This window comes from Dermacentor albipictus, chromosome 1 (genome assembly GCF_038994185.2).
Source record: "Dermacentor albipictus isolate Rhodes 1998 colony chromosome 1, USDA_Dalb.pri_finalv2, whole genome shotgun sequence".
NCBI classification, from domain to species: Eukaryota; Metazoa; Arthropoda; class Arachnida; order Ixodida; family Ixodidae; genus Dermacentor; species Dermacentor albipictus.
The window spans coordinates 76,643,322-76,659,923 of NC_091821.1; the positions used below are offsets into that span (position 1 = coordinate 76,643,322).

Consider the following 16,602-nt stretch of genomic DNA (forward strand, 5'->3'; position numbering starts at 1 on the left):
TGATGCTTGATATATACTTCGCCCAACTCTCTCTTCTTGCTTGTCGGCGCGTTCTCCTCGCCTGGGATTTAACATGTTTAAAGTTTTCCAGGTTTTCTGCTGTTGGAAAATCACGAAGCATCGCCCACGCTTTGTTCTGCTCCCTCCGTGCTTGCCTACATGCATCGTTCCACCAGGGAACACGCCGTTTGGAGCCCATGCCGCTCGCTTGAGTAATACATTTACATACGGTATCAAGTATAAAAGCTGTAAAATATGCAACGGCGTCATCTAAGGTTATACCGGACATCTCAGACCAGGTCATGTGTGTAAGCGTTCGGCACTGTTCCCAATCGGCTGAGTCAACCTTCCACCGTGGGATCTGCGGGGGAAGTTGATCTTGTTTCGGCGTAGTTAGGATTATTCTGAAGTGGTCACTCCCATACGGTTTGTTAAGCACATGCCATTTAAAATAGGGTAAAAGTGTCGGCGATAAAATGCTAAGATCTATGGCAGAAAATGACTTGTTAGCCAGGTTAAAATACGTAGGCACTGTAATGTGAACATCTCGCATGGTGGCAAGTCTGACATCAAGATCCACATCACTTCGAAAAGCATCAGGGATACATGCGAGCTGCGGGCAGCCAGCCAAGCCTAGCAAATTTTGTACGCGATGACAACGACCTCTGTATGAATCTTGCAGAATGCTTCTTCATGTTGTTTTTAGCTGAACATAACATCCGCTGAGTGTCAGCGATCATGCCGGACTGCTTTTCCGGAAGATGTTCTCCAAGTGCAGAGAAACGAAACGCTACACCTGTGGACGAACAAAGGCTACATCAATTGTTCGGGAAGTGGCTGCCAACGCGGAGACTTCTTTGCTGGATGCCCTAAAACAGCAAGTATTTTCGATCGCTGTGGATGGCAGTAACAATAGGGATATGCAGCTTTACCCGTTTGTTGCTACATATTTCGTTAAGGGGGGATGAGGGTCTTGAAAACTTTTTTTTTATTTCTTAACGTATCTTCCTGAAAATTCGCATGCAGATATATCTTTCAATGCTGATTCCAAATATATATTCAGATTTGATATATCTCATTTAGAAATGAAGATATCGCAAAATAACTTATCCCACATAGGTCTTTTGTTACGGGCCATTATGGTAATTTCTTAATTAAAAAAACTAGTTTTAAAGAATAGCTGTCATTTCCAAGGACCTACTGCACATCCTAAAGCTAAAGAAATTTTTTAAAAGTCATCATATAGGTCATGAATGAATATCAAAGTAGGAAGAAAAAAACAATGCAGGAGTAATTAGCTTACACCTGACCTAATTGCTAGTCTATTTGGTTTAATGAAAAATGGAAAGCTTTAGGATGCAGCTGAGGTTTCACTGAAAAAAATGATACCTAATTCAATAAAATCAGTTGATGCAAACATTATGGAAAGTTCCGTAAGGCAAAGGCATTTGATCGAAAAAGCAAAGCTGAGAAAATTGCATTCAAAGTTTTGCTTACTCTGCCACTTTTGTTTACCTATCACATGGAAAAATTTAATGCTTTAGCATGCAGCCCAGTCATTACTGAACACAATAACACCAAACTCACAGAAATCTGTTCATGTAAAGATTGCGAAAACTTCTGTATTGCGTTGGCCTTTGACAAAAAAAAAGCTCAAAAAGTCACCTGCTATTTTCTATGAATCTGCCACACATTCACAAAAGTCCTGGGCAGTAGTCCTGGGTTCTGTCAGGCTTGTGTTTCTTGGCCATCCTCTTCTTCACCTTTTCAGCGTTGGTGTGACTTTTATCAGACCTGCACAGCCTCTGCTTATCTTTCTCAAGGCTCCTACGAATGAGCAGCTCCCAGGACTGTAACCAAGCTGTGCTGCAACAGCTCTGCTGGTTGCTGCCATTCCTTGGTTGAAGCGAGAAACTGCTTCTGCAACAGCTCTTTCAACAGCCAGCAAAGAGTCATGCGTGTTCTTGGAGCTTTGGCTCCAAATGACAGAGTGTAGGCACTCAATGGCGTTCTGTGTCATGCCATCTTTGCAGCGCTCCAAGAGGGCCTCGTCGCCCAGCCTTGCAAAGATTGGCTCAAGAGCAGTGCGAACGTGGCCTGGCAGAGGGTTTTTGTGTGGTGACGGCTCCACTTGGTTCGCCAAAGCACGATTGAAGGCACACCACGAATCAACCCCTTGAGGACAGCAACTGTGGTCTGGGGCTTCATCTGTCGAGGTCATGTGCAACAGCGTGGCATGCACTGCCTTTTTCATGCCTGCAACGTCGTGGCTGTGGCTCCGCAAGGCATACCCATAGTAGTTTGTAATTTTCTTTATCTTATCTTGGGTGAGGTTGCCCTTTCCGCCAAGAGATTCTCCTTGTGCCTTCTTCTTCTCCACCAAGTTGCGAAGAGCCGTCCCCATCCGCTTGTGGACATGGTTCAAGCAGTCTTTCTTTTCAATGGATATATATCCATACACTTCTCCTGAGGTCAATGCATGAAAGGTGCGGCTATCACCATCAGAAAGTATAGTTGTGTACCGCAACCCATTTTTTTCCAGAGACCTGTTGAACAAAATGATAGCTGCTTCAGTCTCCATCCGGCCGGCATTGCAGTCGATGTTTTTCATGCACTTGTGGTTCATAGCCCAGTCACCGTACCCATCATCACTGGGATCAGGTGCCCCATGGCACCCACGACAGTACCTCGAGAGCACAACATGGTCCAGTACTAGGCCAGTGTATAGCTCTATGATGCAGCCTACTGCAATATTTGAATTGTGACCACGTGTTTTCCATGTGCCATCAAATATGACATCTACATTTCCTGGTGGATTCAGGAAGTTCTTGTACATGTCCTTCACCACTTTGACGCTTGCTGCTTCTGTAGCAGTAGCTACTGCCTGGCAAGCTTTCACCATGGTGTCCATATGCCCCCTGAAAGTCTTGTGGTGAAGTCCTCGGTGAGAGAGGTTCATGGTGGCACAAAAATCTGCTAGGGCAGTCACTCCCTTGCCTATACTTTGAATTCCCTTCATTGCCCGCAAATTGACTTCAAAGGGCGGGATGTTGGATTTCCCGGGCACTCGTGGCGACGAGAAGTGCCGCTCGGCGAAATCGCAATTTGAGCATGTGAGCTCCAACTTCACTGCTAGGCCGTATTCTCTCTCACTGCACTTTGCGAGTTGGAGAGTGGTCATCCCACACTTGCTGCAGCTTGTGGACACAAACATCTTCTTTAGCACTGAGAGATCAACGATGATGTACTCTGTGCCGCGATCGTCATCTTCACTTGCTGTGGCGACGTTCATTAGCTCGAACTTGCGGAAGTCGCGGACTGCTTCGCCAATGAAGTTTTAACGTTGTCTGCGTAATTTTCGCGCCCCGCGCACTCCGCCTCCGTGAAAAACACCGTGTCGAAGCGTTGAGCACGCGAGCTCGGTTCAGCCGCGTCCGTCGGCACCGAAGCGGCGTGCGGAAACGCCGAAGTCAACGTTAGGCTTAGGTCAGCCGGCTCGGCCGCTTCCGACGACACGGAATCCGAAGCGACTTGCAGCGTCTCAAAAGTTGGCATTTTCGACGGGCTTAGTCCAGGCGCATCCACCGGCACTGCACAGACTTGCGGTAACGAAGTTGACACTGATCGGCACTGTCCAGCCGCGTCCACAGGCGAAGCTAGCGTCGACGGGGTTTGTTCAGCCGCGTCCACCGGCGAAGCTGTTGTTGGCGAGCTCAGTCCTGCCGCATCCACCAAGGGCACAGCAGCTTGCGGCATCACCGAAGCTGTAGTTCTCGACGATGTAGCGCTGTTCTTATTCCATGCGCGTCTCTTTTTGCCGACTGCTTTTCGCGTGCTTGCTTTCAAGCGCGCGTCTCGCGCCATCGTGACACGCGGAACAAAGCCACCAGGCACGCAAAAGCAAGAAATTCGTGGTTAAAAGAAGCGACCCAATAGCCAAAATATCTAGAAGAACGATAAAGAAAAAGGCAGAACGAAAAATACTAGGAAACAAAGAGGAGCTCGAAAAATGACGTGCGTCCAGGCGAAAGCAGACGACGTGAAGGAGTCGGACAACGCGGCCGCGGAAGGCGAAGCATACGTCACGGCCAATCAGAGGGCTGCGCCTCGAGGAGGCGCCCGGTTCACCCAATCAGCGGCTGTCTCGCGACGATTTCCCGCTTGAGAACGGGTGCCAATCCCTCCGCTGCACGAGGGTCTAGAGCGTGCCGAGGGGCGCCAGAATGGAGAGCGGGAAACCAGCTTTCAAACGAGACCAAGATGGCGCCGATCGGTACGCGTCGCGCGGAGCTACGGCAGCTTGAAAATGAGGCAAATCTTCGCGCTTGGCGTTCAATTTCGGCTCACCGACGTTTATAAATTACCGTTTATTTTATACTTCGAGTAGGAATTGCGCCATAATATTTTGTAGAGGCATAGTTGGGACATTAAGGACTTCAAAAACGCAATTTTTGAAAATTGCCATTTTTGACCATTTTTCGCGATTTCAAGACCCGCGTCCCCCCTTAAAGAAATGAGTAGAGTCGAAAGCCACCTTCTTTGCCTCTGGACAATCCAAGAGGAAGTGACGGGTCACAAGATTGCAAACCTGGTTCTGGATCCTGGTCGGGATTTGCCTGTTGGAAACCTGTTGGCTATGTGTTTGGACGATGGCAATGTAATGATCGGCAAGAAAAACAGTGTTGCTACTGTATTGAGAGAAGCTCAACCAGGTTTGATAGGGGTTGGTTGCCCGTGCCATCTCATTGACTTGGCCGCCCAAAAAGGAGCTTCATGTCTTCCTGTAATGGTTGATGAGGCTTTGGTTGACGTCAACATCTTTTTTTACCTAGAGAAAAGCTCAAAATGGAAAGATCAAGTTCCAAAAAATGCATGACGCCGAGGTCAGAAAGATGTTGAAGCACTCGCTGACATGTTGGCTTTTGTTGGGAAAATGTTTAAAGAGGCTGCTTGACTAGTGAAAACCACTACTCGGCTTTTTTTTTAAATCTGAAACAAAGTAGTGCAACAAGCAGAGCTTGTTTTTGGAGTCATACCAGATTCTGAAGACTTCCTCACAGACCCTCAAGAACCCTGCACTGACCCCAAAGTCTGCTACACATCTTCACAAGACTGCTGCAGGCCTTGGGAATCCCGCTGCCATAGTTTTACGAATTTCCAAATATTCAGGTTGTCAAATATGTAGATTTGAATTGCTGACAAGTTGCGCGTTCGATCAATGTCATTAATGATTGTGGCTGCTTAACGCACATGTTCTGTGATGAGCCCCCAAAGGAAGCAAGTTCCGAATGGCCCACGTGTACGGAAGACCATAAAAGGCATGGAACAGAGGGAGAAAACTACTCGTAGAAGTGGATGCCACCAACTGTGTCGACGAGGCATGACTGGTGCACGAGGGTAACCGAGAAAGCGCAGCGCGTCCATGTGCGGTGCTGACGACATGACATCGGCAAGTGCAGAACTTTTCGCATAAAATATTCAGCTGTGGATTTCGGCTCCAAATCTCACTAATGAAGAGGTTGCACAATGAGAGGAGACAAGAGCGGACGTATTGAATGAGCTGTCATCCACCTCTGCACGACGCATGGATGCATGACACAAGAATGCTACCAAGGTGCACGAAATGGCTGTAAAGAAGCGAAAACCTACACTAAAACGTAAAGAAAATGTGTCCTCATAGGCAGAGGACTATATCCCAGGCGTGTTTTAGGTGCTCAAAGTAAAGATTTAAATGTTTGCAACAAATGAAAGTTCGAGCTCCATTTTCTTAGCTTTCATTTTTTGTGTAGTTGCTTGTAGTCATTCCAGTGCCATTTCGCAACGAATGAACACAAAAATATTGTCTTTTGCACTTAGATCCTGAAACATAAAGCTGTCCATTTTTATCTGCACTGCATAAAAAAAATTTATAATGGGCTTTTGAAAACATCGTTAAAGATATATGCATAGGAAAGTAAAAAAAATTATACTCATTTCAGCATTTAAAAAATAAACCAATAACTTTCTTGCACAGAATGGGCCTTTGTGAACATGCTGATGTGAAAATCTTGGCTAAGTTATGTGTAGTTAATTTGGGGATGACCATTGGAGACCGTCAAGTGTTGTAACTCAAGAACTATAATAGATAGCACAAAACTGACTTCAGTTATATATTAGCATAGCAAATCACACCTGCATGCCAATTTTCATCAATTTATTCCCATAAATAAAAAATTGTTTTCATTGCCACATCCTCCCTTAATTTGCTATCACAATCAATGCTTCACTTTTAGGGTGAAACTGCGACTTTGTTTGTTTTTTACTTTGGACATTCGTCACTCACATTGTGCAATAAAGTTAGACATTGCAACAAGAGTTTTGGAAGTGAGGCTTTTCGGATGTTATGGACTTCGGATAAAATGGACGTTTTTTGTCAGATTAACAGGTTCCATTGTAACGAGAGTTGACTGTATTTGAGGACATAATGGCAACTTAAGGATTAGCAACAGTATTCAAGACAAGATTCAATATATTCATTCCAAATTTTTACACTGCTTCTGTTACCATTTTATAGTGATGCTGTTGAATGTAAACCATCTTCAGTCTCCATTGCTGACTGAATTTGAGTTCTATAGTGGCTGCATGCTTGGATTAGAGAGTGTGTGTTAATGCTGATAACAGTTTTTAGTGTGGCTTTAGCATTGCAAAAAATATTACACCATCTTGTAAAGGCAAAGATCAATGCAACAATGACTCTGGCTTTGGTACTGGTGCAGTGATGTCTATGTGGATAGGCATCGGAAGTGCACAGAAGGGCAGTGGCCAACAGCCATAGCATAGGATGCTGCTATTGATGCTTTGTTGACCTGACTATTATCTTCTACCATGAACCCTATCAAGCATCTGTGGGCAACATGCGTAGCGTTTGCCACCAGTTTCAAGAATATAGAAGGGATGGAACTTCATTGAAAGACGAGGAGAGGAGTGGGTGGCTTGGCAAATTCAATGAGTGAAGAAAGCATTTCCAATGTGGAACTACATTGTGCAGTGGAATCTCGATTATACGAATCTCGCGGGGTCACGAAAAATATTCATATTAGCCGAAATTCGTATCGTCGGAGCAATTAAAACTAGCTAAATTAAAGAGTCAGAGGTGAACTCACTCAGGCACGCGTACGTAAAAAGCATTTATTTCTTGAAAATAAGTCTCTAATGTCCTTCTGCTTCCTTTTCTTTGTTAGGTCACTTAGCAGACCTTGTCCAAATCCATAAAAACGCGTGCACATGTCGTCGCTGATTTCAACCGCGGCCATAACACGCCTCAGAACTTAGAGCGCGTGCAGCGTTTCAGCCGCCGGTGGTGGTCCTTCGCCGTCGCCCACGTCTAACAAAGAACACGGCCCAAAGCACAGCAGCTACTCCGTTCGATGGCACGCGGAAAAGGAGGAAAAGCACAAAAGCAACAAAAGCGCCACCGCTTCAAACTCTTCGCGCCCAGTCACGGCCTCCGCCGTGTCCGCGCCTCCGCACCAAAAGAGAAAGAGAGAAATCGTGTGACTGCGCACTGTTCTCTTTCGTGGCAGTCAGTGGGGCTCGCGGTCGCGTCTGTCCGTGCGCTGGAAACGTGCCAACTGTGGCCTCTCCTCCGCGCAGCTGCGCAACCTCCTCCCTTCCTTAGCAACCGGCGCGCCGGTGGGGGGCACAGCTGCGCATAGCAACCGTGACGTCGCACAGTAGCGGTAGAACGAGCGCGCGTCGGCGGTGGCAGCTGCACTGCCGCTCCTTCGCCAGACGTTTCGTTGCAGTCGAGTGGATGTGAGCGGGCCAGTGATTGCGCGCCAAGCAGTTCGGGGAAGCGGTAGAGGACGCCGGATTCCCCCAACACCAAACGCCAAGGAGCGAATGCGCATGAGACGACTGAACATGTCACCAGATGCGAAAGCAAGGGAGGCAGATGGAAACGCCAACAGCAACTGATTAGATGTCCGGGTATCAAAAGCAGAGATGCAGAACGAAAGCGGCAGCAGCGACAGGCGATATCGCCGAACATCAAAGCCAGGGAAGCGGAGCGCAGACGGCAGCAGCGTCTGGCTTTAGCCAAGCACACTGTAGAATTTCCAAAGTGTCTTCGGTAATTTTTGTATCAACCGACGCGGGTCGAAAATTGATTCATAACAACCGTTCTCTAGCACGTTGCAAAGTAATGGGGCTCGGTCGGGACCACAGAAAAATTCGTATCATCCAGAAATTCGTATTAGTCCTGATTGTATCATCGAGATTCCACTGTACTAGAGCAGTCGAGTGACATTAAGGACATTTAAGTTGCCTTGCAGATTAGATTGCTAGCAGTTATAAAAATCTTGCGTGAGCATCTGCCAGTTAGAAAGTTTCAACTCCTATTGATGCCTCATGCTTTGACAGATGAGCAAAGGTGCATCCACGTTAGATGGTGCTAAAAAAAGCTGGTTAGATTTGAAGGGAGGCAGCTCAAGGTGGATGTCCGACATTGTTACAAGTGATGAAAACTGGGGGGGTATTCTGTAAGTGTGCACCTAGTGGACATGTTCATTTTGTCTGCTGCTGAAGTTGTGATTGACTGCGCTGGGGTATGTGTCAGAACGAGACAAGTGGCCCCAGTCAATGAGTACTTCGGTAGCAGAGGAAATGGACCTGTCCACTAGGTGGACACTTACACAATAACCCCTCCCCCCCTGGAGTAATCAGTTCATCCTGAGAAGAAATGCCAGCTGCCTGTATGGATTCAATTCTGACATAGATCCACCAACAAAAGTCAAGCAGCCATGAACTGTTGACAAGAAAATGATAGCAACTTTCTTCTGGGAAAAAGGGTCATGTTATGATGGTTCCTCTTGAGGTACAAAAGACTGTTTCTGATATGTAAATGGTATGTAACACTATGCTTCCCAGAAGGTCATACAGTAAAAGTTCGTTAATTCACAACTTGTTAATCCTAGAATTTCGGATAATTTGAAGTAGCTGCCATGGTCCGTCTAAGAATGTATTGAAAGCAGTATGTAACGCACTCAGCTAATTCACACTGAAATCCGCATCGCCACCGATAATTCGAACTCCGCGCCGTCGTGGATGGGGAGAGTGCTAGTGTGCGGGAGCACGTTGGCAATGCTTGCGTCGCCGTACGGGCTGCGCAGCTTTGCTCTTTTCATCTGCGACCCTTTGTTTAGGCTTTACTGGAGAGAGATGCGTTTGTGCCTGGCCAGGCATGGCCAACGCCTTTGTTGTAGGTCAATTCTCTCCCTCTCTTAAGACCTTCAAGATAAAAATGCGGATGCGGCACTGCGTGTTCTTTATTTAATTTTTTTCATGTTACATAAAGAGGCTATGCCCTTTCTCTGTAAGGTGTCCTGCCAAGAAGTGGCACTAGGTCATGTCTAAAACATGGTGGCTGTGGCATTTGTTGATGCTCGCAGTACCAAAAAGCATAGCCTTTGAGATTAGTAGCTATTACTCAAAGGAAAGCATTTCTGGATGGATGGATGGATGAATGTTATGAGCGTCCCCGTTGGAATGATGCGGTGTGTTGCGCCACCAGGCTCTTGTTATTATATTGCCTAATGTCCTACCTATGTTAAAAAAAAAAGGGAAAAAAAACTGAAGAATTCCCATCACCAAACTTTCTGAACCCTTATTGCGAACTTTGTTTTTGTATGTCTTCATTGTTTCTCGTTTCCCTGCTTTTCTTCGTGTTTGGACGCCACCTATATGTATAGTGGAACTTGGCAGCATGTAGCCTCGTCAGCCGGTGCAGCTACGAGAGTACAATGGAGACCGAGGTCCCAGCAGGTTGTGGTGCATTTCGCGAGTGCATTTTAGAGTGCAGGTCTTGTTTCTGCGGTGAACATCGGTGGCGCAAAGGCGCAGTTATAGTCCGACGTTTTCAGCGCGTGTTGCTTGCAGTCAGTCACGCTACACCACTTGCGCCGGGTCAGCCGAAATGCCGTCCCCTCTAGGCTTCTACGTGTATGCCACTGGCTGATCCCCAACCTGCGTGCTGCTTTGAACGGCTATCTGCGATTGCCGGCAAAGCAGCGGGGGCACTTTTTTTTTCTCCGTGCCATGCATTGTACATCAGTGCAGTCGGCGTGATGAACGCGTGGCTGAAGCAAGAGCCATCTCAACGTCTGACTGCGTTGGCTGTGTCCGGTTACGTTGGCTGCGCCAGTGCTTCTAACTATAGACGTTGTCCCCACCAACATGGTGTAGCGTGTGCACGCATGCACTCACGCTACATCAAACTATATATGCACCTTAACTGAGCAATTTTTTCCTCTGGCTTTCATTAGTTTGAATTTTGTATAATTCGAATTGTTGTGGCAACCCCACGGAATTCGGATTGAGGAGCTTTTACTGTATTGAGCTGCAAGAGAAGTGGCTAAGGAACTGCACTGAAGAGTGTCATCTTGCACAGTGATTATGTGCTTACGCACACAGCAAACATCGCCCTTCAGCTTCTGGAGCTCACATGGTTAAACTCGTGACTCATCTACTTTACAGTCCTGCTTTTACTTTATGCGGTTATTTGCTGTTTCTTACAGTGAAAAACTGGCATTATGAGAGGTTCTCAAGCCCTGAAGAAGCTGTTCATGCCTATAAGCATGAGCTTGCAGCCCTCTGAGAAAAATGAAGGGAAAGATTGTTTTCAAAAAAGTTTACCAGAATGAAAAAGTGCATAGAATGTCATTGTGAGCATCTTAAAAAAACATGGAATAGTCTAAAAAGCTGAAACTCTTCATTTTTGATGATTCCAGAACTTTCATAGTGCTTCTCATAAGCTAAAGCTATTCAGACAGTTTATTTCATTGACTTGGCCATTTGCTTGAACTAACAACTTTTTCTGCTAATCATACGTAATTCAGTTGCTTATTTTATATGCAGTGTCTGGGGCATATATTGTATTTCCTCCTTGTTCCCAAATCGGCTTTCGGTTATTAAAATTATAATAAAGTTCGAATGCATGTACACTGTCAGTACTTAGGAACTGGGTTGCACGAACGACTAATGTGGGAGGTGTCAGTTTGCCGTATTTTGTGTTATAAATGGTAGCAAAGAAGATGCTGGCCTTCTGTGAAGTGTTTCTTAGGGAGTTCTAGAAATAATGCACCCAAGCGGCCTTGCGTACGCAAAGCCCCACGTCTTGCTTGTGTTTATATACCCAGCGGTGAATTTAGGTGTGTAAAACCTAAAACTCCCTGTTATGCCTTTGCTCTTGATAAATGCAGGAAAGCCATGACCTGATCCACCGAGATGTGAAGCCGTCCAATGTTCTACTTGACAGACAAGGCCGTGTTCGCCTTTGTGATTTTGGCATTAGCGGCCGCCTTGTGGACTCCAAGGCACGCACACGCTCTGCTGGCTGTGCAGCATACATGGCTGTGAGTTGCATTGATCACTTGAGAAGTTCAGTTAATTCTGAAGCTTGTTGGGGGGAAATCTGCTGACACTGCTATGCTTAGTTGTCTGTTTCTTTGTTATTTTTTTGAATGCTTTATGAATTATCCCATTCTACATCTGACGACCTCTGTGAAAAGTATATCAAAAAGATAGACTGATGAGCTAGTTGATGTGATATCACATACAGTGTAGCGCAAACGGAACACACAAGGCGACAGAAAAATGGGGACACAATGCCTGCACTATACTGTACATGAAAATGATATTTTCGTTGTAGTATACATACAGTGGACTCTCTTTAAATGGAACCTCAATGGACCAGGGAAATTGGTTCCATTCATCAGGAGTTCCATTTACTGAGGGACAAAGCTGAATACAGTTGCATGAATACAAAACTGACCAACCATTAAGATGGTGTTTCGTTTAAGTTACTAAGTGATTTCTATTTATCGAGATTCCACTTCAATTGTTTGTATTGCGTGCTTTTTTTAATGAGTGGGCTGCTGAAAGCGTTTAGCTGCTTGCTTTCTGTGTTACAATCACCTAGTGCTTTTGAATTCTCAATTTTTCGCAGGGATATCTATTGTATAGACATTTTGGTAGTGATCTTACTACAAATTCAAGACTGTGCCTTTTGAAATTACATCCAGATATAACAGCCAATTTTGCAAGCACTGCACTGATAAAGCGGATAATGCAGCTCAAATTTATTTTCTCTGTGGATGCACTTCTTAAAATATGTGGAAAGGAACAGTGGTGAGGCTGTAAAATATCAAACGGAAAAATCCTTTCCTGTACCTGGGGATCCTTACTTGTTCATTCAGTTTATCATAGGTTTGATTATAACATCACTTATCGTCTTGCAGTAAATTGGGGATGAAGAGGCTGGGCCACCCTCAACATATATGGATTTGTCTACTCATGATTTGTTATGTGCATGCCGTGTTCATTGCAGATTGATATAGGCACTTGTGAAAGAAAGGCATCGATGTTGCATATTAGGAAACGGTTTTGCGGTCGGCGTACCAAATGGCTTATGAGCATGCATTAATGGCATGACTTGACGTACTGCTCATTACCTGAGAAGCAACCTCACCACTGTGAGCACATTCGCCAACATGTTGGCTAAAATATTGTTGGGTCACAACACATTAAGGGTGTGCTTTGATGTTTCCAAACCACAGGCATTCGTACCAGTCTGTGGCTTGCCCTACTGAAGCAGGTTTGCAAGAGGTATTGGTGACATACACAAGCACCTCCTGTGTGCACAGGTCACCCATTACCCTTCACATTTGTGGGAGCTCGCATGAACTTTCTGAGCAACCTGGGAATGGCTGAGGCACAGCAATGTACATAGCACAACAGCACTTAGGTCTCATTATAAAGACTGGCTCATTAGGACCAGGAGCCATACTATACGACAATTAAATTTTCATACTTTTTTAATCTGTTGTGCCAAGTGGCTGCTCCAGGTAAAAGTAGTAGCACAGTGTCATATGGGCCAGTGATGAGTGGCCGAAAATATGCAAAATGAAATGTATTGTTGCAAAATGCTGCCCCAACTATAATACTGTTGACTTTCATTAATTTGACCTTGACAGGACTGATGGAATTGAATTGTCCAGCCAAACATACTGCTGCTTCATTTGGCAGTGCAGTCCACGCCCATTACAATGGATCCATACACAGTCGAAACCATACCCATACCGGTATAACATACCGGTTTTAACAATATATTGGTTATAACAATGAAAAGCTGCTGCACCGTCAACTTTTGTATCTTTTTCCATGGTGAAATAACCTGCTTGCTACAATGCCCCGATGATGCATTACCGGTTATCCGAGCCGAATGGTAGTAAAATGCGAAACCTTTGAAAAGAAAAAAATAAAACGAGAAATTCGTGCCACTGCATGATGGGCCGCTACTCCGACAGCCACTGCGAGCTAATTTCTGGCCATCTCTGCGCGTCTCTCTCCCGTCTCCCTTCCCCCTCTACGAATACAAATGGGCTGCGCGCACAGCTCGGCTGCGCCCACAGCTCTACGCCGCCCCACTCTCCGAAACACGAATGGACCATGCCAACTGCGCTGCTCGCTGGTTGCTCGTATGTTGCTTACTGGCTCCTCATTCAGCGCATTTCTGCAAACAGCTTAATCGCTCACATTGGTCTTTGTTGTTTGGTCGGCCTATATTATCAGTGCAACAAATTTCGTGTTTAATGAACCCAGCTAGGACTATCGGTCGCAACATTCAAATATTTTTTCTAATTTTGTTTAGATAGTGCAAATACCGTAAAACCCGCATATAATACGAACCCGAATATAATACAAGGTGAAATTTCTGGGACGAGAAATGAAAAAAAAAAATGTTTTACCCGCGTATAATACGAGTGAGAGAAACTCGGGGAAAACATTTATTTAAATCAGACTCAGCACTTCATTCACTGTCGTCCTCCGCTGCGCTTTCATCGGACAATTCCTTGTCTGACATATCCTCCCAGAGGTACTCGTCCTCGGTGCCATTGAGCGCGTTCGAGATCCCGCACTTCTTGAAAGCGCGACGCACAAGGTCTTCTGGGATGCTCGCCCATGCGTCCACGATCCACTTGCACAGCGTGGCTGGCGATGCCCGCTTCAGCCACCCAGTCAGCGTCACTGCAGGTTCACCTGACCGCATCCACTCTGCGTAGCACCGCTTCACCGCGTCCTTGAAAGGCTTGTTGACGCAAACATCTAAAGACTGCAGCTGAGACGTCATTCCACCCGGGATAACGACGAGTTCAGTATTACAATCCTGCAACAGCTTCTTCACCGAGTCGGCCAAATGGCCACGAAACGCGTCCAGCACGAGGATGGACGGGAACGACAACAGTGCACCGGGCTGCCTACACCAAACGGACTTTATCCAGTCGAGCACAAGACTCTCATTCATCCACCCTTTCTCATGGCATTTAACGATGACATTTTTCGGCAGCTCACCTTTCGGCATTGTCTTGCGCTTGAAGACGGCATAGGGCGGGAGCTTGCGGCCGTCTGCCGTGCATGACAACATGACGGTAACACGCGTCTTCTCGTTCCCAGTGGACCGGACACAAACTTGTTTCGAGCCCTTTTCGTGCACGGTGAGGGGCGATGGCATGTCCAGATAAACTGGTGTTTGGTCAGCATTGCCGATTTGCCCTAGCTGAAAGTTCAACTTGCGCAACGAAATAACGTGGCGCTGGAAAGCCACCAGTAACTCTTCAAATGATTCCGGCAGCTTTTGCGAAATTGAAGTTCTCCGGCGCAATGAAAATCCTGCACGGCACGTATACCAATAAATCCAATGCTTGCTTGCTTTGAAGGTGGAGCTCGTTAGGCCTTTTTCTCTCGCAAGCTCCCTAGCTTTTGCCTGCATAAGCTCCACGCTCACAGCAAGATGCGTGGCTCGCTGTTCTCGGACGAATTCCGTCAGTTTGAGTTCAATTTCCGGGAATGTCCCATTCTTCGGGCCGCGAAAGCTTCTTCGCGTTCTGCTGCACTCGAAAAGTGCTTCTTTTTGCCGTCGCCATCCGCGGATGCTTCCTTCGGTGACGCCAAACTGCCTCCCGGCCGCACTGTTGCCGATTTCCTCTTCCGCTAAAATCACATTTCGCTTGAAAGCTGCCGAGTACTGCTTCCGTGCCCCCGACATCTTGCTCCTTCACTAAAAATTATGCACTTTGTGAAGCGCGGTTAACACGTGAACTGCTGAGGTCCGCACTCAACAAAGAAAGAAACGATGCCGTAGCCACGCTGCAATAGTGAAAGCAAGCCGTAGCCAAGCAGCAATAACAAAGCCAAGTCGTAGCCATGCAGATATCACGAAGCCAAGCCGTAGCCACAGAGCAATAATGAAACCAAAACTTCGAGCCGAACTTTGAAATTTTTGTCCGGATCCGCACATAGTACGAGGCGGAAATTTGGAACGCTAATAACAGGAAAAAAACCTCGTACTATACGCGGGTTTTTACGGTACAACATGCTTTGCTGTGATGATGTGTGTGTGTGTGGCAGTGAACTGCAGGTAACTATTCCCAGCTGCTCGCGGAATTTGTGACAATGCACTTTTTCATAAGAAACAAATACACTAGCGGCAAGTTTCCAGGGATGGTGTGCTGTGCAACGCCCCACCAGTGGGGAGTTTTCGTGTCTACCACACAAGCGGCTCACCTCTGCTCACTGCTCTTGGTTCAGGGCCAAGCAAGTGCCGTTGGCGTCGCTAGACCTAATCAGCTTCAAAGTGAAACCGTAGTATATGGCGCTTCAGAAACAACTGCTGATGATTACAAAATGCATCATTTCGAGAAAACTTTATTTCTCATAGCATCAATTTGCACAAAAAAGAAGATAGGCTGCTATTTGCAATGTGCAGACACCGAGGCACCCGAGGGACCGGCGGCCAGACATGAGCTCCCAAGTTGAACTTGCCTCGTACCGCAGCTCTCGTTTGTGCTACAGATTTGACAGTGATGGTTGCTTGTCGTGAAAAATAAAATTAAGACATGAATTTATTCTATTGGCTGATGTTTGTGTCATCAGTGGTACTCTTAAGCTGGACGGCTAGCATGGCAGCACCGGCCAGCCAGCTCCCTGCCATTGTGTCGGCCATTAACCCTTTCGCTGTCACGGACGTACCGGTACGTCATCGCGCCTCCCCCCCACAGTGTCACTGACGTACTGGTACGTTCTCTATCGTGCGTTCAAAATTTCGCGCCAGAGCGCAAAGCTGGCGCTCCTTAAAGCCCCTCAATCTCCCAAAGTAGCGCCATTCACTTCCCTCCTCCTCCGCTCGGCGCGGCCTCGACGGTGGCGCCGCTGGTGGTGGGCCTGCCGTAGCAGACGACGGCTAACACGCTACGGGAGGAAATCCGCGGAAAAGTTCGTTCGAGTCCTGCGGAGCAGTTTTTTCAATCTAGATCTTGCTTTGTCAGTCGGTAACTGGCCTTAAGAATGTCGTGTCGGATTTGCGGAAGAAATAGAGAAAAGCACCATTATTCAAGGCGTATTTAAGGCGTAAAGTGCGCGCACGTTGAAAGTTTGTGTTGCTGAAACACGACACAAGCACGCGGTGTGCTCAGACACGCGAGTAATTACCAGAGTTTCAGGTTTTGACAGCGCGAAAGTATGTGCACGTGGTTTCGTAGGTTAATTTACGTACCTGCAGGATGCTTT

The 16,602-nt window shown here is 46.5% G+C and overlaps 1 protein-coding gene across 1 annotated transcript in view; it reads left to right on the plus strand.

Moving 5' to 3' along the window:
- Positions 1-16,602, plus strand: part of LOC139048122 (dual specificity mitogen-activated protein kinase kinase 7-like) — a 73,447-nt gene that overhangs the window by 27,098 nt on the left and 29,747 nt on the right. The window contains exon 5 of the mRNA XM_070522605.1: positions 11,238-11,390. Coding sequence (XP_070378706.1) covers positions 11,238-11,390 — 153 coding nt within the window. The remainder of the gene's footprint in view (positions 1-11,237; positions 11,391-16,602) is intronic.